The 20823-nt window shown below is 36.6% G+C and overlaps 3 protein-coding genes across 11 annotated transcripts; 2 read left to right on the top strand and 1 right to left on the bottom strand.

Moving 5' to 3' along the window:
- Positions 1–1253: 1253 nt before the first annotated feature.
- On the bottom strand, positions 1254–3834 carry LOC112274012 (uncharacterized). 5 transcript variants are annotated; one of them, XM_090245766.1, is made up of 3 exons: positions 3641–3834; positions 2057–2644; positions 1254–1881 (listed from the first exon to the last, which is right to left on the bottom strand). In XM_090245766.1, the coding sequence occupies exons 2-3, from the start codon at positions 2513–2515 to the stop codon at positions 1735–1737; spliced, it is 606 nt and encodes a 201-aa protein (XP_090101892.1). In that variant the 5' UTR covers positions 2516–2644; positions 3641–3834; the 3' UTR covers positions 1254–1734. The 5 variants fall into 5 exon arrangements, with proteins under 5 accessions (XP_090101892.1, XP_024358913.1, XP_090101891.1 ...); XM_024503145.3 differs by having other exon boundaries at positions 3490–3684; XM_090245765.1 differs by having other exon boundaries at positions 3361–3678.
- A 708-nt stretch (positions 3835–4542) lies between these two features.
- Positions 4543–8175, top strand: LOC112274010 (tryptophan aminotransferase-related protein 1). 5 transcript variants are annotated; one of them, XM_024503140.3, is made up of 6 exons: positions 4543–4698; positions 5540–6148; positions 6257–6557; positions 6659–6948; positions 7068–7402; positions 7517–8175. In XM_024503140.3, the coding sequence occupies exons 2-6, from the start codon at positions 5736–5738 to the stop codon at positions 7711–7713; spliced, it is 1536 nt and encodes a 511-aa protein (XP_024358908.1). In that variant the 5' UTR covers positions 4543–4698; positions 5540–5735; the 3' UTR covers positions 7714–8175. The 5 variants fall into 5 exon arrangements, with proteins under 5 accessions (XP_024358908.1, XP_090101888.1, XP_090101887.1 ...); XM_090245762.1 differs by having other exon boundaries at positions 4544–4698; positions 4981–6148; XM_090245761.1 differs by having other exon boundaries at positions 4544–4698; positions 4853–6148.
- Positions 8176–17341: 9166 nt separating this feature from the next.
- Positions 17342–19774, top strand: LOC112273973 (polyphenol oxidase A1, chloroplastic). Its single transcript, XM_024503086.3, has 2 exons — positions 17342–18803; positions 18942–19774. Exons 1-2 carry the CDS (start codon positions 17728–17730, stop codon positions 19543–19545), a joined length of 1680 nt encoding a protein of 559 aa, XP_024358854.1. The 5' UTR covers positions 17342–17727; the 3' UTR covers positions 19546–19774.
- The last annotated feature ends 1049 nt before the right edge of the window (positions 19775–20823 follow it).

Genomic DNA, 20823 nt, shown 5'->3' with positions numbered 1-20823 from the left:
TGTTAACTTTTAATTCAAGATGTAGTTACAATTCCAAAATGAAGGTAATTATTTGTCCAAGCTTTAACAAAATGTATTTTTTGTGATATCTAAGTATTAAATTTAACACTTAATAGTTACATGGGTGGTTGTAGAAGGATATTTCACTCTTTATTGTAAAGCACCTCAAAAAAAAAAAATTATCACATTGGTCCAATTTGCAAGAAATGAAGACCAACTTGCTTCCAACTTAGTGGCAAAATACTTCTTGCAATTTGTAAAGACGTTTTTTTGAATGTACCATATGCAAAGTAAGATATTACAAGTAGAAAAAAGATTTTCAATGGTATTTATTAATGCAAAATCTCAATAAGATCTAACACAAATAGATCAAATATTTCCATACAACAAAAGAATGATTTTGTTTTTCTTGGAAAAAAACAATAGCAACTATAAAAGATTAAAATTGGTCATTCCAATTATATATTATATAGGCATCTTGAATCAATTTGTTTTATCTATACAATCCATAATGATAGAAGAAGAATATTTTTTTTGCTAATTAAGCACATTTAGCATGTGTAAAAAAATAAAAATAAAATAAAATAAAATAAAATAAAAATTGTCATTACATTAATAAGTAAATTAATATGCACTATCACATAATGTTGCCATTTATTGAACAATAGAAGTAAAACCATCAAGAACAATGTAACACATTGTGTCACATTAGTATTCATTAAAAGTAATATGTGCAATAACTCAACTTTAAAAATTTCTCACCCTCAAGACAATCACAATGTTTTTTGATAGTATTGTTGTAAACATCCGAGTTATCTCTTTCTTTACTAGTTGAAGTCATTGTATAGTTGAAGTCATTGTACATTCAAATGTACTACAAATGTCCTCCAATGTTGAAGGATCGAAGGATCATGGTTGTGTTAACCATTTTGTACTATTAAGTGCTATTGTATACTAACTTGGAGACATCATGCATGCAATGCAAATAGATATCCAATCAATTGGCTTGCAATATTTTAGTGATGAATGAGATATTTAAGAGGAATCAGGAAGATCAGTCCTGTTCGCAAACCACCATTCGAAACCTCTTCAAACTTTATACAGTGAATACGTTGGACACTTAAGTTGCATTCAATGTATATAGAAGCTTGAACATGGAAAAAAGAAAGAAAGGAAATAAAAGCCACGATATAAAAGCCACGATATCTAATTAATAATAATATGGAACATCGAAGAATTAGTAGAATAACAAGTGGAGAAAGATATGATAATCATTGACCCACACCGACTGTGGAAACTGATTCAAGAGACTTGTCATGACCCAAAACCAATGGCCGGGCTTTTCAAAACAAGCAAATGTGAACACTATAGGCATTTCACAACCCCACCTCTAAGCTTTCATCGAGAAACAAACTGCTTGTAGCTCTTGAACACCATAATACGGAAAAGCCAACATTTCTAATCTAGGCTGTTATAAGAAATTCAATTCAGCAAAGCTAAGATAAGCGAGAAGAGCAAAAACCTCGATCCAAGAAGGGTCCAACTTCTACAAAATCACCTTGAATTTATGTCGTAGAAATACACATGGACAGCTGATAGTCAACAACGAGCTCTACATGTAGACTTGTGGGCTAAAAGCCTTGCACTTTTGTAACTGCAGAGTTGTCGAGCAGATTTACAAAACCTGCAGTCACCTACTTGGGCTTGAGTGAATAGATTCGAAACAACAGTCTATTAGTTTGACTGGAGAACAGACGCCACCTCTTCAGCAGCAAGTTTGAGAACAGGAGGAGGCATGTCTTTGCTATCTATGTGTGAAGCACAAAGTGATACACACCAGATTACAAAAAAAGAAACCATGGTCCCCAAGCTTGTGGTGCCCTGTTCACCCCCAAAAAACGTTAGCCGACTCGTTTGCCGCAAATGACCTCTACATGCGAGGAGAAGCAACATAAATACACCGAGAAGTACACATCTAACCAGTTGTAGTATGCCACTATGAGAAACCATCAAAAGCTGATTGATACTACAAATGCAGAGTTCACAGAAGTCTTACCTTTGGCTGTGTGACCTGGTTAGCAGCTGAGTAACTAGTTTCATCATCGTCACCTGCATGCTGCGCATACCGAGCAACTTGTCGTACAACTCCAGTGATGTATTCCTCTGATGTGTCCACAACCTCATTACTTTGGTCGAGAACAATTCGAGCCACGCTCCGAGAAATCGAGTTACGCTTGTAGCCATTGTCACTCACATTGGCTTCTTGCACTAATCTCTCAGCAGTGTTTAGAAGGTTCGTAGCTACCTCATTGAAGTTGTAAGACCTGCTTTTTCTCCACTTTACAATTGCTGTTTGTGAATTTATACCTGACGAAGACGAATTACTTTCGTCACTTGCAGTTTTCTTGTCTGCTGTAATCAGGGCCATTTCCTCTTCGTGATAGTAGGCCCCAGGACGTGAACTATCACTAACCCAGAAAGAATCGTCATTACTATTCGAAAGTGCTCTAATCATGACGTCTTTGCTTGAGAAAACCTCCGGATGTGTTTCCTTCGATTGGATACTATATTGCTGCCAAAATCGGCTCCACTAATTCATCAAACTCCTCAACTTGGACTTCGCTCTACCGTCATTACAAATTTTCTGCAAGTTCACAAGCTTCCATTACGTCAGGCCAGCACTATCTTAGTGGCATGGGAACCTTGGTAGTAGCGAATGTTCATACTCACAATAATTAGATAATTGAACTTACAAAACGAGTACGAAAACGCGCGACTAATTAGATTGAATCAGGAAAACTTTGTTAAACAAACCCTAACGAAATAGTTAAAACTTGATTAACCTCTCTATTCAATGAATTAGAAATGCGATTACATGCTATATCGATAAGTTTTGCAAATTGGACAATACAGCCTTCTTATCTAGATATAACAGTAGCCCTAAACATTCAAGGTTCTTGTAATGCTAGTCGCATGAGCAGTTTGAAGTTGTTAATGAGAGTCCAGATAATGGTTGAGGGATACAAATGACAATAAACACTACTTGCAAACAATCCGTTTTCGTCAAGTTGATGCTACACTACGATGAAATCGTTACAACTACTCAAACTATGAATCAAATACACGGCACCACTTGGTTATCCATTTGCACTATGTGTGCACACCCAATACTACATTGCGTTAACATACGACAAATCACCTCATCACTCCAGTGGGCAAGCCCAAAATCCTAAAAATTTCACAGAAAACAGCATCAATTTAACTCAAGTCCTTGATGAACCATAGACTCCAATGGATAAGACGAGGGACAGAACTCAGTATTACGACAATAACAGAAAGAAGCTAGATAGGGACAGGAACTCATTAATTTCCCATAATCAGTATATGAAGAAGATATATCCGACACAAATCTCCGAGCAATTGCAGCCGCTTTTACCAACGCACAATAAAATGTAATCCCTCATCAACGATGGCCGCTCAAAGATTCACCTATAAATCACTCTCAACCTCCGGTGCCCTCACTATACCACGCCTTCCTTTTGCCTCTAAGGCACTTGAACAACTGGCCGGAGCAGCGGCTACACGACGCCAACCTCAGACAACTAATCCTACAGAATCAACAGCTGGGCTCCTCTCAAACCTCGATGGTTATCGCATTGACGGCATCATCAGCAGCGTGGCCAAATCTGGTGCCTGTTGGACTGCGGGCTTCACATCTGTGAAATTGGACACACGCAGGACCGTAGTCAATGAGGGGTAGCCAAGTGGCATACCAATTGTACTCCTTAGTATATCTACATGCATCCCCAGTCTTGCACACATTCATCTCGCACGAAATTAGTAAGTGGGGCCACAGAGGCCCATTGGAGCTTGCTTGATCACACGGGGGTCTGCGTTTGCCGCCGCTTGGAAAAGTGTGCAACACCATAAACTCGCGGATCCATCAGGAGTTGCGGACGCATTTACGAAGCAATATCCGTCCCGATTACATTTGATCTGGTGGAGATGGCGGCAATCGTTGATACCGAACCGAAATCGCTCGAAGGTCAGCCAAAGGCGTAGTGGAAGGATAAAGCGCCGCCATGAGGGATTTCGTAGAGAATGTAGCGCGCTGCTCCTTTTCGATGACGAGGGGTCGAGGAAAGCAACCTACTTGTGGGACGTGTTCCAGAGGCAAGCGGGGTAAAGAGAGCAATTTATGGCCTGATAACGCAAACGCGAGCTGGTGAGCGTTATCGGGCCATAAAACCAGGCAGGTGGTGGCTAATAAAAGCAGCCAGGCTAATGAATGGAACATTTACGAGCATAAGAAATTGATTGAATTAGCATGATGAGGACTCGGAGGGCCAACCCCAGGAGAATAGGGCCCGGCTCGCTTCACACAGCAATGGACACCGAACCAATCTGGGTTGTTCTTCATCATCATCTTGTTGACGATGACGACGCGGAGAAAGTCCCTAATCTGGTGGCGGGCGCAGAGGGCGGCTGGCTGCGTTCCTATTTAAGCTGCGCTCCCTGTAGCGCTAGGCTCAAGCACCACCTCCGGAGTCCTAGCCTGGCACATCTCCCGAAGTTGATTAGCGCTGGTTTGGTTGGATGTCGGCACAGAGAGCACTTACGCTGGGTCTTTCCCAGTCCAACGGGCGTCGGGCGCAAGTGGTGGACTTGATGAGTGGCACTAAAGAAGACACGATTCATGTTAAGTTTTTTCCTGTTCCGTCATTTTATCTTTTTAATGGTTGCTTGTCGCCCTTCTGCTAGTACTTAGTTGTGGTGAAGAGTAATTGCAAGGCATGTCGCAGCCTACTGTTGGTACGTATGAACATGCACTCATTGATGTGTGAGCTGCCAGCTCCAGGTAGAAATTTCAGCTTCTGGCATCCGTGGCAGATCGAATGTGCGTCGATGGTTGCTCTCCTGGTCGCGGTTTAGCGAGGGCTGATGATTTTCGTCGCTGAGGGTTTCTTTTGATGATTGTAGTGCGGTGCGGAATGGTTGCTTGCGTCTATTCCCTTTGGTCGTGGAATTTGATGAACAGCCTCCGAAAGGGTGGACATTAGCGTCCCGTTTCGGCTCCTGGATTGCGGGACTCCGTGTTTGAGAGTTGTTGCTCATCTTTTCTTGCGACGAGCACATGATATTGACGTAATCTCAACTGAGCTACCAAGGGGTTGGAGATGGTTGAGGTGGATTGCGGTGTTGGAATTTGCTTACAGTTTGCTGGCTCTAAGAATCGAGCTGTCGGTTTTGGGAAATACAGGCCGACGCTGTAAAGGAATGGCCTCTTCAGCCCATTGTCTTGGTGTCTTGGGTTCAGTGGAGATGAGCTGCAGTGCTCCCTTTGCCTGTCAGGTTGTTGGCCAGCTAAATTGTCGTCGTAGGATTCGTCTGAGGGGACCAGAATCTTCTAGTGGATATTTAAGTTGGTACTGTGGCGCACTGCGCTAATTGCGTATTAGTAAATCATTTGTGGCACTGCACTTCTCCAACTATTACTGTCGAGTCGACCAATTTGGAGTTCTTGTGTTGGTTGGAACAGAGTAAGGACGCTTGAGGAATTCTCCAAGCTGGAAGCGAGGCGATCAAGCTGGGAATGGAAATGGGAGCCATCAATAGATTACACTAGTAAACGTTTCAGCGGTGCGAATAGCCGATGCCTCGGGTAAAGTGTGTAGTTCTTGAGAGGCGAAAGTGGCTCCACGCATTGCCGACTGAGTCGCCTTATCGACTCCGAAATGGCTCTTGAAGCCGAGCGGATAGGCAGATACGAGCGGCATCAGAGGAAGAAACATTTGGTTGCCGCTGCTCTGCCCAACACCTCTCTGTCGACCAAGTGCAGTCCGTCTGGGAATGTCCAATTCACTAACTGGGTTTCTAAGTCCATCCCATTGATCATTGGTCTACTCTCGACATGGTTATTTCAATACAGTCAGTCTCCTCATCCCGCGACTGTCGATGTCGACACATCTGCGGCGCTTAGCCAATTGGCATCACAAATTGCCGCAACCAATTCCCTTCCCTGCTCTGGCCATGGCTACATGGCAGACTTCGACACTGAGCGAAGTCTTGGCATTTGCAAGTGCTACGAGTGTTTCGGAGGCGTGGACTGCTCCCAGGTGATCGACAATTGTGTTATCGATCTGGACCAGTAAGCCATCTAAACCAGCCCAACCAGTCGTTCACTGAGTTGTACAGAATCTTCGTGCATGGTTCTTTTAATGAATAGGAGATGAAACTGAAGTATTCGTCTGTGCAGCGGGGATCCGACCATGTTCGAGGAGTTCTGGTTCCGAAACGCAGCTAACACTATCACCGTCATACTTGGTTACCAACGAATGAGTTACTTCGCACAAAGCAAGCATGTTTGGTTCATGGAGAACGAGCTGGAGGTCCAGATCCGGGAGTTGCACCGAGTGGTGGGAAACGCAGTCACTGAGGGCCGTCACATTGTGGTTGGCACAGGTTCCACCCAGCTCTTTCAAGCTACTCTATACGCTCTTACTTCGTCGGACCAATCCAAGCCAACGAACATTGTCTCCGCGGCTCCCTTCTACTCCGTAAGCTCCCCACCTGTCATCCCGTTGTATGCATTTAGCACAGTTCCGAGTCTAAGCTCTTGCTTCTAATGATTGCGAAGGTGACAAGTTCTAGTTGGCAGTCATACCCTGCAGTGACCGACTATCTGCGTTCCGCCTTATTCAAGTGGGCCGGCGATGCTGTGGAGTACAATCTCGGCGCAGAGCACGAAGAACCATACATTGAGATGGTGTGTTCTCCGAACAATCCAGATGGAAGGATACAGCATGCCGTTGTGAATGGGACGGGGCACGTCGTACACGACCTGGCGTATTACTGGCCGCATTACACGCCCATCACAGGAGCAGCCGACCATGCTATCATGCTCTTCACGCTCTCGAAGAGTACTGGGCATGCAGGAACTCGAATTGGGTGAGGATCACCTTCTTCGCTCTCATGGTATTGTCATGTCTTATTATGTCTCTCGCAGGCGAATTCGAAACCACGCACCCCCTGCTTCGGTTGTCTTAGTTGTGGATATGTGTATGCAGGTGGGCTATCTTGAAGGACGAGAGAGTGGCGAAGAAGATGACGAAGTTCTTGGAACTTAACACGATAGGCGTCTCTCATGATTCTCAAGTGCGTGCAACGCAGGTAATTAAGGCCGTAATTGAAGGATACACCTCGTCCGAGCCACAAAGTGGCAGTCCCCAAACCGTCGCTCAGCATTCGGACAACAACAAGCTGTTCCATTTTGGAAATTCCGTCATGCATTATCGGTGGAAACGACTGCGGGAGGCCCTGAATGGGTCCTCCGCGTTTTCTATCCCGGGTTTTCAGCCTTCTTACTGTACTTTCTTCCAGAAAGACATAGATCAAACTCCTGGTATGCACTCGCCTCTTTGTCGCTCGACTAGCAAAACTAACCTTACCTGCACATGAACGATTCTGAAGGTCATTTATCAAGGTCTATAACTCCTGGCGGTTGAAATGTGTACAGCATTTGCGTGGTTAAGGTGCAAAAAAACAGCAGATTGTCAAGCATTTCTAAAGGAGAGGCGGATTATCACACGAAGTGGTCGGCACTTTGGTGCTGGTGCAGAGTTTGTGCGCTTGAGCATGTTGGAGCGGAATCAGAAGTTTGAAATGCTAGTGGATCGGTTAGCAAGAGTCGAGGCTTCCAGAACCCCCGACTAGACAACAGTAATCAGTACCTCCCCGAACATTCAGTTTTGCTCCCATGCCTCGCTTGTTGGCCTTGCTTGGTTTTCGATGCCACTTGAGCTTCGTCTACCGCTTGAGAGTGTTTTGTGTTGTTTTTTTTTTTTTTTTTTTTTTTCCCCAATAGAAAGTCCTCATGTAGAAGACTCCAAATCTCGCAGTGGCCCCTGAGTGTCGGCTACCCAGAAGGTTTGTGACCGTTCTGCTATCAGGCGCATTGAGGAATACGTGAAGTTGTTTCGGTTGACGGTGGGGAGGCACAGAAGTTGTGGTATTAGGTGACGAGTGGATTGCAGTGACTTAAGCCATTTTTTTCTTTTGGAGTGTTGGCTCCTAATCTGAATTCCATCTGGGTTCCAAGCTTGGCACCAGAGGCAAGATGTATCTCTAGCATTGATGCAAGCAAACACCACAAATGTGAATCTTTTTTCTATTTGACATATCATCTCTTCTTCTCTACTCAGATTACAAATTCAAGTAGATAAACTCATACCACAACATTCTCTGCTACCACACATGCATATATATACATAGTTATATAGTTATACATCTGCGCACAATCATCTACTCACGCGAAAAAATCATCTATGTGGCGACTTTTGTGGGTAAGCGCATGAGCACCGAGAGACCAACAACCCACGCCGACCTTTGCAACGAACGCAGAGTTAGTCGCCAGTCCCTCGAGGCAGACGCAACACTGCAATCGCTAAGGCCGTGGCAACCCCGCGCAGACCAGAATGGGAACCCACTCAGACCCATCAGTCAAGGAAAAGGGAATAAGTAAGTGAGCACTTTTGTCTGATCGGTTCCTTGATCCCTTCGCACACGCCTTGGCTGCTGCGTCGTCGTCCTGAAGGGCAGATTCAGTGGTACCCGTTGCAGGTCTAAAAGCTTCGACTTGAGCCCTGATCTGATGATGATGCTGATGATTATGGAGTCAGGCCTCAGCAGCAACATTAACACAAGCTTCCAAAACTACTGCTACCTTCACATACACATTCACACACATACTTACATACTTACTCACTTTACCCACAATGGAACAAATCCCCGGGGGTAACGCTTTGTTGACATTGCAGGGGCAGAGGTGGTGATGAGCTACTCAATGCGCCATCGCCAGCTCCACTCCAGAAAATGATTGCCCTCTTTAGTGTTGCAAAGGTGGGGCCATTGCCCCAAGTTCCCCTCCAACCACCACCTTGGTGATCATCTTTCAATCATGGGGAGGACGAGTAGGGGGCACTGAGCAACATGGGACTCACTCCCTTTTCTCACCTGCACCTTCCCCTTTTTCCACATGTGCAATCCCTTTGGCCCACATGCCCATGTTCCTTTTCCCACATGCACACCCCTCGTCTTATGGTGAGGTAGATACTACCCTTCATGCCACGTCATGGACATAATAAAAATGTTTGTAATAGATATTTATTTAAATCAATAATTTGGGTGAAACCGTTTGTTTGCTGTGTTTTATATATATATAGAGAGAAAGAGAATGTTAAATAAACCCATATTTTTACTAAATTGATCCACCCATCCTAAGAAAAGAAAAATGACATGTAGATTCATTTCTCCATTACAAGATTTGAAACCAATGAAATCCAACCACATTCATCATGATTACCATATTCTTCATCAAGGGTAGATTGACTTAATACAAAACCTGGGTCTATTTAACATTCCCTTATATATATTGTTGTAAGTATTGTAGTGTGTGTAGCTCCACAAAGATGAATTTGAGTTAAGCTCAAAGGTATTAAGCATGATGAATCCAAGTAGAGATTCTAGAGTTTGATGTTGTATTGCACATGTGAAAGTTATTAGTGAGCCTAATCAATTGTGTATTAAAATCCAAATCCTCATTTTGATAGGTGTTTACTTCTACCATATAAATCATAGTCTTTGTTGTATATTGACCACTAATTGTTACAAAAACTAAATAAGCAAATAAAAATATCACCTTGTTTAGTGTCTCTTAAATTTACATATATGTATTTAAAAATAAAATAATATTAGACTAAATATTTGAAAATATATTTATTTTAAAAATAGAGTAATAAGTTTGATTTTAAGAATTAATTAAATCTGTTGTTTTAAATAATATTATTTTAATCTTAAAATACACATAAATATTGAAGTTACTTAAAACTATTTAGAACATATCTATTTATTTTTATTCTTTTGTATTTTATCTTTTTAAATAGATAATAAAGTAGGCATAAATACACAATTCTATATAAATATGTAATAAATAAATAAGAGAAATATTGATAAATATAAATAATTCGTATATATGTATGAATGTATATTTTTTATATATACTTATTATTTTTGAGAGTATTCCTAAGTTTTAGATACAACACATTAAAGTTAATTGTTGATGTAAAATAGTATACAATAAACTTATAAGTTATAATACAAACAAAATAACCAAAAATCAAACAAATAGAGTTTATTAATACCACACTAAAATCAAAAAAAATAATGATAAAAATGCATAAAAATTTAAAAGATTACATATAAAAATAAATAAACAATCATCATATATTATACAATTAACTAATAGAATAAATAAGAAATCATAATATTAAAGTTTTTTTTTCTTAATAATTTCATTTAATCATCAATACACACTATTTTTATTTTTAATTATTTTAAACAACTTTAAAGTCTTTTTAGGACTAATTAATATATTTTTAATTTCACTTCGTAATAAGAAAAAAAAATTATCAAAATACATATAAATATTTTATTCCAAAAACAATTAGGTACTTTAGTTATAAATAAAAATTAAAGAAAAAAATCAATATAAAGATTTAATGAACATTCTTTAACAACTGTAACCAAGCAAATATAATTAGAAAAAGAAATCAAGTAGCAATTGAAGGAATTATAAATTGACAATATAGCAACAAAGAATCTTCCACAAATGGTTGGTAGAAAGCTTTTTGCAAGGATTGCAAAAAATCTAGAAGTAGAATCTATAAAAGTAAAATTCTTTTTGTATTCTTATTTGATTCTACTGAGAACAAACAATATATATATATATATATATATATATATGTATAGCTCTCTTGCATGTAAACTTTTGACATCTATCTGTATACTCATTGTTTAACTTCCTTATTTTTATATTCTCAGAAGAGAATAACTTTAAAATGCATTTCATTTCTTTTTTAAACTTGTAATAAATCTCAAAAACCACTTAATTCAAAATTTCATAAAATCCAAAGTAAAATTAGTAATAGTCACAAGTTTATAGGATTGAATTTTGTGAATTTACGAATGCTTGTTTTATTAAATTACAACCTGACCTCATAATTTCTAAAAACTAGAAAGCTATTTTTATGAACTTTAAAAACACTTAGTTTTGTATGTGATGAGACAGATTAAATTAAAAGCTAAAAAATTGGTCACTCTTATTTAAATTAAAATATGAAATTTAATGATAACTTCTTACTCCACTGACTTGAGTAAAGTTTTAAGCCACAAATTGAATATGAGATTTATAGGGTAAAACACATTGACTTACTGATTAATTTAAATAGAATTGAGGATTGGTACAAGCATGTTTATACTTATCACACTAATGATTTATGCATCAAATACACATTAAAATTACTATACTTAATAAATTGAAAAGTTTAATAGAATTTGGAAAAGAAATAATTAACACTTGAAATACTAAATTATTTTTAACAAGTTTAATATGAATAATAAAAAAAAAAAAAATTATAGTAGAAATTATATATAAACATATATACCTAACTGCTTACGTTTTATAATTATCAGAAATTTTAATAATCTAATTTTTTTATATTATTTGTTGGGATTTTATTAAATCATTTATAAAGTTTATATTTTATTATGAATAAAAATATTCTATTTTTTCCAATACAATTTTTTTAACAAAATCATATTTATAAATACATATATACAAGTTATAAAGTCTACAAAATAAAATAATGTGATTGAAATTTGATGGTAATCTTTACACTTTTTTGATGTTTGTAAAATTAATAAATATTATTTTTTTTTTGTGAAATATTTTATAGCATATTAACCAATTCATTAAGTTATTATGCTTAAATAATATAAAATTATCTTAAACAAAAAATTCATAATATTTTTATTTTTTAATTTTATTGCAATCTAATCATTATACTTTTTATGTATATATAGAAATGTGAAAAATACAAGGTTTAAGAGACTCAAAAATCTATAATGTATTAAGCACATATGAGAGCAAAGATTGAAGACAATGAACATTATTCAATAGTCTTTATTATAATAAATAAGTATAAGTTTGACTCATATGTTAGAATTTAACAATATGATATAAAAAACACAAGATAGCCATAGTTATGCAAGATGCAAAATATGACAATATAGTCATAGTCATATAAAGATGAATAAGTAGAATTTAGTCACAAGTATATTTTAAATAAAAAGAAACTAAAAGGAAATCTATTATTCACTAAATATCATAAATATTTTTATTTTGTTTATATATCATAAAAATATCATAAATATTTTTTCACATTTTAACTATTTATTTATTATGTTGTCAAACCACAACTTTTTTTTATTTTTATAAAGGAAACTTTATACCTAAAAGCCCACTTTAAAAGGCTATGGTTTGAATGTCTCATCAAGATTCCTTGCTTTGTAAAGAAAAGACCTTGTTTGGAAGTATTGTCCTTTGGATATAGTATAAAGTGAGTAAAGACCATAAAACGGATCAAATCATTTTTTTATCACAATTCTAAATATGTTCGTTTTTATATTTATTTAAATAATCATAAGGCATTCAAATATAATTCTTCTAATCGTTGTCTTGAGTAATTCTTGACATGATTTCTTAATTTTTTCTAGAAATCACATTTTTAAGATAAGTCAATAGAAAATTTTAGAGGATAACACTATTTATTCTATATAGAAAAAAGTGCACTCCATCTTATTTTTTCTACTTAAATCCTTTGCATGTACTTTTAAAATTTTAAAGTCAACTTAAAAAGACCTTTGTGAATTCAACCAATAAAAACATTTAAAAGTTAAGGCATCTTAAGTAGTAAGAGTCTTTAAGTTATTTTATTAAATAAAAATTAAAATTAAATAATAATAATATTATTAAACAAAGATATTAAGTAATTATAATTTTATTTTCATAAATCTATAAAATTAAAAAAAAAAAATCAAGTAAATATAATAAATAGAGAATCTAAAGTAAATTAAGAAACTTGAAAGAGGCACCAAGAATGTTTTCTAAAAAATAGTATGAAAAAAAAGAAGTGATGATATAAAAGAAAATATCTAAATATTAATTTATTTTTATATTAAAAAATAAAAATATTTAAATTTGCATAAAATTTTATTACTTAAAGATATTAAATACTTAAGACCTTTTTTTTTATTAATGTCACAAATTTTATATTAAATTTTTAAAATTCATTGGAACCAAAAAAAAATTGTATTTATATAAGCCTATTAGTAGTTGTATTAAATATTTTTTAAATCAAAGAAAGAAAGTATAATATGTACATAGATTTTGGTACATTTGTAGAGATTCAAAAACTATAATAGTGCAACTACAATGTATTATTATTATTATTATTATTATTGGTGATAACGCATCCATATAACAAGTTAAATTTAACAAATAAAAAATTTTAATTGAACATTATAGATATTATAATATTATAACATTTGATATAAAAAATTAAAGATCATTATTTATTTTATAAATAAAAATATATAAATAATAAAATAAAATAAATATCAAGTTTATAAAATTAATAAGTAATGTGGAGAAATGTATACCTGGGATTATAAATGGTATTAGGTTTTTATGTTGTTAATATGAAATTCATCTTGACTTGGTTCTTTGAGGTGACACTTCTATAATTGCATTAACCAGATCCACGTCTATATATATATATATATATATATATTATAAAATCTGCACTCATTTAATTATTTTATTATATAAAGTATATTTTACTACATGATTATGTATTCAAGATTGTAAAAGATACTAAAGGTTTTCTAGCACTTTATAAATGATATTTTTGAATATTATTTATTAATATTTAAAAAAATATTATATATTATTTTTAAGTGAATAGAAGTTGAATATATATTGTGATAAAGTTTGAAATATTATGAAAAGAATTGATAAAATAAAAATTATGTCAAGTACCAAAAAAATAAAGATAGCTTTTTTAAATTTCTATCTATAGAAATTATACATAAAAAATTGGTGACTTTTATCATAATAAATAAATCAAGCATGAAACTTTTATATGATAAATTCTACACCAACCATGATTACAAGCTACATTAAAACAAAAAGACTAGAGCAAAAATAGACAACATTGAGAATTTAGTTTGCACATGTAATTTGGATGGAAAATTTTATTCAATATAAAAGTAGAAATCAAAAAGAAAAAAAGAAATTCCTTTAAACTAGACTTATTATACACTTATACTATTCTTATTTAATTATGGCAGCTAACCATCTTTGTTTATGTGGCTACTTCTTAATCTGCCTTGAATTGATTTAATCTTAATATTTGGATTTTAAGTAGATCTTAAGAATTGAGTTTTCTTTCAAAAATTTCATCTATATATATATATATATATATATATAAAATTTAGATATTATATTTATTTCTAAATATAATTATGATATAATTTTTAAAAATAAAATATTGAACCTAAAATAAGAAGGTTTTTAATTTTATTCTTTATAATATATATATATATATATATATATATACACAAGTTTGAAATTTAATATTTAATATTTTTTAAGTTATTAAATTAAAAACATAATGTATTTACACATATGATTTTTTCTTTGTTTCCTTTTTTTTCTTTTCATAGTACGATTGTTTATAAAATCAAAATAGATTTTGTCTAAGATGTTTTATTATATTTTTAAAAAAATAAAAAAAATAATGATTTTTAATCAATCACGTATATTAATATATATATATATATATATATATATATATATATTACTGATTTATTAAAAATTAATAACTCATCTCAATGAAATGCTAAAACCTTTCTACATTAGATTCTTAAAAAAAATTTAAGACATTTTAAATACGTATTTTTAGGATTATATGTATATATAAAGCAAGTATTTGATTTTCATTGATGTTGCAAAACCTCACCTCGGCATTAGGAATGAGTGAATGCTTTCGTTTTCCCTTGAGGAAACTACCCCTACATAAAGTCCTTTGCCAGCCTCTTTTAATCTGCATGCATTATTCACTCATCCACAATCACATCCAACTCAAATAACAATTATGAAGAATTCGTCAAGTGGCACAAGTTGGATTCGGAAATATGTGCCACTTGATATCAACTATAACCAAATATTGACAAATTTTTATTTTATTTCCTTCTTCATAAAAAAAAACCAAAAAAACCAAAAAAACAAATTGTGCCCCTTACATTAAAAAAAAAATCCCTTAACTTCCGCCATTCTTTATATGTATACGCACACACATGTATGAATATATATATATATATGCACACACACAAAGAATATATATTCACACATCGGTGATGACGAGGCAGAAAGCGCGGCTGGAGTAGCCAGGTACTACAAACCAGAACCGACGCAGCAAAAGAGATAGAAATTCAACAATGTTGTAGAATCCGTAACAGTGTTGTAACATTGTTGCGGATTCTATAACAAAGCAAACATTTGTAAGAAATTCATGGTGATAGCATAACCCCCCAGTCTACGCTTCTGAATCAATAGCTGGATGTTCGTTTTCTATTATAAAATGTGTTGAATGATATGGTTTCAAGAGGTTATATTTGATGTTGATAACACAACTTGTCGATGCCATCTATGTTGCTAAGTGCCACAAAGGCATGTGCGGCATTAAAACCGAAGGAGCATTGCAGTGGCGGCGGAGCTAAGCGTATGTTCTCGGTGGTTGTTGGCGGACTAGGTTTGAGATTCAGGATGGGAGGATTTCAATCTGTTGCATTGCACCTGCCCTATTTAACATTCACAAGTGGATTCGCAGCGGTCTGATCAATCCGGAACTCGGCTGACGCCCAATAGAGGTCTGATCAATCTGGAACCTGGTGTAACACATTCCATACGGTCCCTGCAGTCTACTACGCCGAAGACTCCAATCTCCTCGTCACCGGAAGCTCTCCCTCCAAATGTGGTCGATCTGGATTCAAAACGAAGGCTTTCTCCGATGTCGACTAAGCTAATACCGACAGAGAACTACCCACTTCTAGAAAACCCGGTTTGCGGTTAAAAGTTTCTTCGAGATTCGTCGACAAAGACCCGGTCGATGTGAAGGAAAGCGGGAGGTGGCTCGTGATGGGGCACTGTACACAAGTTATCAGGAAATCAGAATGCCAGACACGTTGATAAGGGAAACCTGGACCAGATTGCATCGGACCATCTGTTGAACATGGGTCATTTGATCGTGGGACGTTTACAGAAAATTTCGGAAGCCCAGTGTGACAAGGATTAGCGTGTAGCAGATTGGTTTTTCTTCTCAATCTGTCTTCCGAGGCAACATTAGAAACATTTTTGTTTCTACATTAGTCCGCCGAACACTGCAATTATCTGGTACATTTTGAAGTATTCTGTGATTCAATGTTAGCTTCGGTGCAGCTCCACTTTCTGCTGTTTCCCTGTGTGAATGTTCCGAAATGCAAAATGAGATCAGTTTTCTTGAGTTTAACTCTTTTTTCTTTTTCTTTTTATTTTATTTAGTGCATCTGGCAGGAGATTGTGTGTTTCATATTTGTTAGTCAACTCTACATTCGACAAAATAATCACGACGAATTTATGTAATATTAGATATATTTACATTTGCTACTTGTGATTGAAATTATATATTGCATAACTTTACTTTGATGTGTACTGTGTATCTCTATAATGGATGTTTGTTATAGCCACTATTTTTAATACATAAAAATCAATATGTATTCATTTATTTACAAAGATTAAATTACATATATATGAATTGTTATTATATATGTGTGTGTATATATATATATATATATATATATTTATTTATTTATTTATTGTACATGTTTTAGAACACAGTTCTCTTAATTATTATTAATATTTTATGATATTAAATTATTTTCATTGTATTTTTTACAATGAAAATAGTACAAAATTCCGATGCTGTTCGGCGATTTGGTGATATTATTAGGCACAAAATCCTTACCGCGTGGGAATGGAAAAGCAACACCACCTCATTTAGAAAATCAAGGCTAAGCTAAAATTGAAGACTTAGGATCCATACTGCAGTCACTGAATGTGTGTTTGATTTCAATTTTGCATTTCCCCCGCCTTAGAACCCCAGAAACTATTGTATACACAACCAAAGGCTATATGTGGAACAAAAGACTGGCACGAGCCAGCACTACAGCTGAATTTGTAGGAGCCATGTGGGGAATTTGCACGTTGACACGCTCGGACTGCACGAGCCGGAACCAAGTTGGCGGTGTTGCGCGCTAAGTCTCGAGCTCTGATTTAGAACAACTGCACCACACAGTTTGTATTTAAATGTTTTTACCGATACATCTGAAGACCAGTGCAGGATCTGTCAAGACTATATGACAGCGTCCATGCACGTCGTCCTCTAGTCCCGCTTAACCACCTGCTCTGGAGCTGCATGTCGAGTTGCTTTTGGAATTTGGATGTTCAGGGCTGGAAACTATCAAGTCTCGGTGACGACTACGGTTGCTGTGTCGCACTTCCTTGTGCTTCCCCTCCCCACACCGGGTTGTTGGAGCTATAGGCTCAGATTATGTAGCTCGGTGAAATTGTCTCATCACTCAAGGCTGGTTGCGTGGTGCGCTGACTGACAGGATGTAGATAGTTCGATTGCTGAGAAGCCGTGCTTTGTGAGGCAAGGTCGATCCGACTGGCTGCTCTTTGGCAAAATTAGGGATGGTTGTGTGAAAAGACACACAAGAGGTGGCACAGCTATGAAGCTCAATTACGTGTCAGGTGTTGCAGTAGCCGTTCTGTTAGCGTGTGTTCTTGTGGAAGGAGCTCCTTTCCCCGCACCATTGATTAAACTTTGTAAAAGTACGCAGGGATGTTGTCCCCTACCGGATTCTAGGACTCCAGTGGATTTCACTTTTCGACCCAACCTGCCGATTAGAATACGCCGTGCTGCTCATCTTGCCGACGATGCCTACATTGCTAAATACCGACTTGCGTATAAGAGGATGGCAGCTCTTCCGAACACAGACCCTCGCTCCTTGTATGCACAAGCGAATTTGCACTGTGCCTACTGTGGCGGAGCATTCAAATTTAATGGTAGTAGTTGGCCACTGGAGATTCATGGCGGTTGGTTTTTCTTCGCGTGGCACCGAGCATTCCTCTACTTCCACGAGCGGATACTTGCGAGTCTGATTGGGGACGATTCGTTCTCACTGTTGTTCTGGAACTGGGACAACCAGTCGCCGGGAGCAGTACAGGGGAATGTCATGCCCAGCTTCTTCGACGATCCGATCGACAACCCCCTATACAATGCAAATCGAGACCAGTGCGCTCGTCCTCCCAATGTCGTCGACCTCGGGTATATATCTCAAACTCCGGGTGGGCCATGTCCAGACAGCTTGGGGCTGGATACCTATAACAATGACATCATGAGACTTCAGATGGCCGCTGAAACAGCGAGGCTCTTCCATGGAGCTCCAGTCAGATACAATACACGAGGAGGCAGGAGTCCAGGAAACGTTGAGCGCACTCCTCACGGAAATGTTCATATTTTCACAGGTGATCCTTCGGCCAACACCCGCGTGAACCCACTAACGCTGAAGCCATACGCTGTCAGGGACGACATGGGGAACCTCAACCGGGCAGCTGTAGACCCACTGTTCTACTCGCATCACGCCAACTTGGATCGTCTGTGGGCTTTCTGGATAGCTCAAGGTGGTATGCACTCTGATTACAACGACCCTGATTACCTGAATTCCAAATTTATTTTCTACGACGAGAACAAGACCCTGATTTCCATATCGGTTAGCCAGGTCTTGAACTTGGCCAACTTGAGGTGCGTATCACAACTCTAATCCCTGCTCATTGTAAAGGTGACAAAGTGATGTTACACATAAACTCACTCTCCCCTCTAACTGTGTTCCATTATGTTTGAGCGGACTCTGAGTTCTGTCCGAATTCGTTATATTGCCAGATACGATTACGATCAGGGTGACAACCTCTGGACGATTGAACCACCACTAGACCCACCACTAGCACCGGCAGCTGCACCGGTCACTATAGCGAGTATCATGAGTTTTGAATCTAGGGATGAATCACCGCCACCACCACCATCTGGGCCGAGAATCTGCTCACCCCCCAACAGTCCAAGGCTAGGACGTATGATCAAGAATGCCAAATTGCTGAAAAAGGGCTGGACGGTATTCTCCGGTGAGCCCCTCACGTTTCGTGCTCGCCGAATTGATCCCTCCGGAAACAGTTTTGAATACCTGACAATCAACGACCTGGTACTGGATTGGACCAAGCCTGCGCAGATTCACGCTTTTCTCTTCCTCCCAAGCGCCACTGAATACTCCACCGGCTGCCATGAGTTCTTCGGCACATTCTCCCACATACCTCAAGCAGATCACCATCGACCCAGTGATTTCAGCATGCAATGGACATTGGGACTGACGAGTAAGCTGCAGGATATAAGAAAGCCGTATGTATCGCATGTTGTTGTCACTCTCGTGCAGGTTGAGTCTAACCAACAGATTAAGTTCAAGGGTATCACGATGGAGATCGATAGAAAGTGGTGATTTTGTGGACAGGATCAGAGTAGACGTCACTCATTCATTTGCACCAGACATGGTTTGCACACAACAAATTGTTTTTAACTTATTCAGAGGAGTAGTCATTGCTACTGTCTTGCATATTATTTGTTTAAAGCAAATGTTGGATTTGGGGTTTGTGAGCCCCCACCTGTGACTTCAAGTCTTTGGATTCATTCCATCCAGCAATAAAAATCTTCTCACTTGTGCTACCATACATTCTTCCTGTTTTTGAAAATTGTAATTTTGATTCCTGCACATTGTGTGTGGGTGTTATGAAACAACATTCATCCAACATTGAAGGTCAGCACTTCTTCTAACCTTGATTATGTGTTGGACAGGTAGTAGCTTGTTGTACAATTCCTGTGGTACTATTCAACACTTCTCTTTCGGAAGTCGGACTTAGTTCTCTGTTAAAACAAGGTTTAACATATATCTGAAAGTTAGAAACTTATCTTTAGTGAGGTTTGGTGAAGTTATCTACCACCATTTGTTTTGTAAGACTACTCCAATCCAATTTTTATTTTTATTTTTTTTATACATTATGTGATGAAATGATATTCTATATTCTAATTCTTTGTACAACCATAGTATGCTAAATTATTGGCAATAGTAATGGTGATTTGGTAATCTTTATTGAGCAAAGTATTAACAAACAAATGTAATGTTGTGCCTTGTAGTATTTGTAAGATACAATAGCAAATTTAAAGATTTTTTATAAAGCTTTATTCTTTTTACATCCAAAGATTTTTCATTCTTATGCTTAGTGAAATGACCTTGTATCATTGATATTGCAGCTATTTTTGTATCATTTATTCTGAATTCCTCCAACTTCCAATAAATATACTTAGTTTGGCTCAAATTGATAGTACCATTATTCTTATTTTTAAAGAAATCAATATAAAAGAAATAACTAGATTCACTAAGTTTTATTATCTTGTAGCATTTTTGCAATTCATCCTTATTATTCATAAGGATCTCAATTTTTTTGTCATCAACTAATACATCACTAATATAGATAATCAAAATAAGAATTATTTTTTTATGTAAATTGTATACAAATAAAGATATGACTTTGAATGCTCCTAACAAAAATTTACCAAGGATGCATCTAAACTCTTGTTTAATTTGCATCTGCATTGTTTCAAGCCTTAGAAGGTCTTTTATAATCATAAAACATTGTCTTTGTGTTTAAGCAAAACTTTTAATTTTTTTGGAATCTTTATATAGATATTTTTTTTCTTTAAGTTCATTATTCAAATAAGT

Source organism: Physcomitrium patens, chromosome 21, assembly GCF_059467195.1.
Source record: "Physcomitrium patens ecotype Gransden chromosome 21, ASM5946719v1, whole genome shotgun sequence".
Lineage (NCBI taxonomy): Eukaryota > Viridiplantae > Streptophyta > Bryopsida > Funariales > Funariaceae > Physcomitrium > Physcomitrium patens.
This window is presented reverse-complemented; position numbering and strand designations above follow the sequence as displayed.

Bases quoted from the DNA above. Each gene is read 5' to 3' on its own strand.
- LOC112274010 (XM_024503140.3), top strand. From the start codon at position 5,736: ATGGCTCTTGAAGCCGAGCGGATAGGCAGATACGAGCGGCATCAGAGG. The intron at 6,949-7,067 runs GTGAGGATCACC...ATGTGTATGCAG, and splicing joins CATGCAGGAACTCGAATTGG to GTGGGCTATCTTGAAGGACG. The intron at 7,403-7,516 runs GTATGCACTCGC...AAATGTGTACAG, and splicing joins AGACATAGATCAAACTCCTG to CATTTGCGTGGTTAAGGTGC.
- LOC112274012 (XM_090245766.1), bottom strand. From the start codon at position 2,515: ATGATTAGAGCACTTTCGAATAGTAATGACGATTCTTTCTGGGTTAGT. The intron at 1,882-2,056 runs GTAAGACTTCTG...GGGGGTGAACAG, and splicing joins ACCAGGTCACACAGCCAAAG to GGCACCACAAGCTTGGGGAC.
- LOC112273973 (XM_024503086.3), top strand. From the start codon at position 17,728: ATGAAGCTCAATTACGTGTCAGGTGTTGCAGTAGCCGTTCTGTTAGCG. The intron at 18,804-18,941 runs GTGCGTATCACA...TTATATTGCCAG, and splicing joins TTGAACTTGGCCAACTTGAG to ATACGATTACGATCAGGGTG.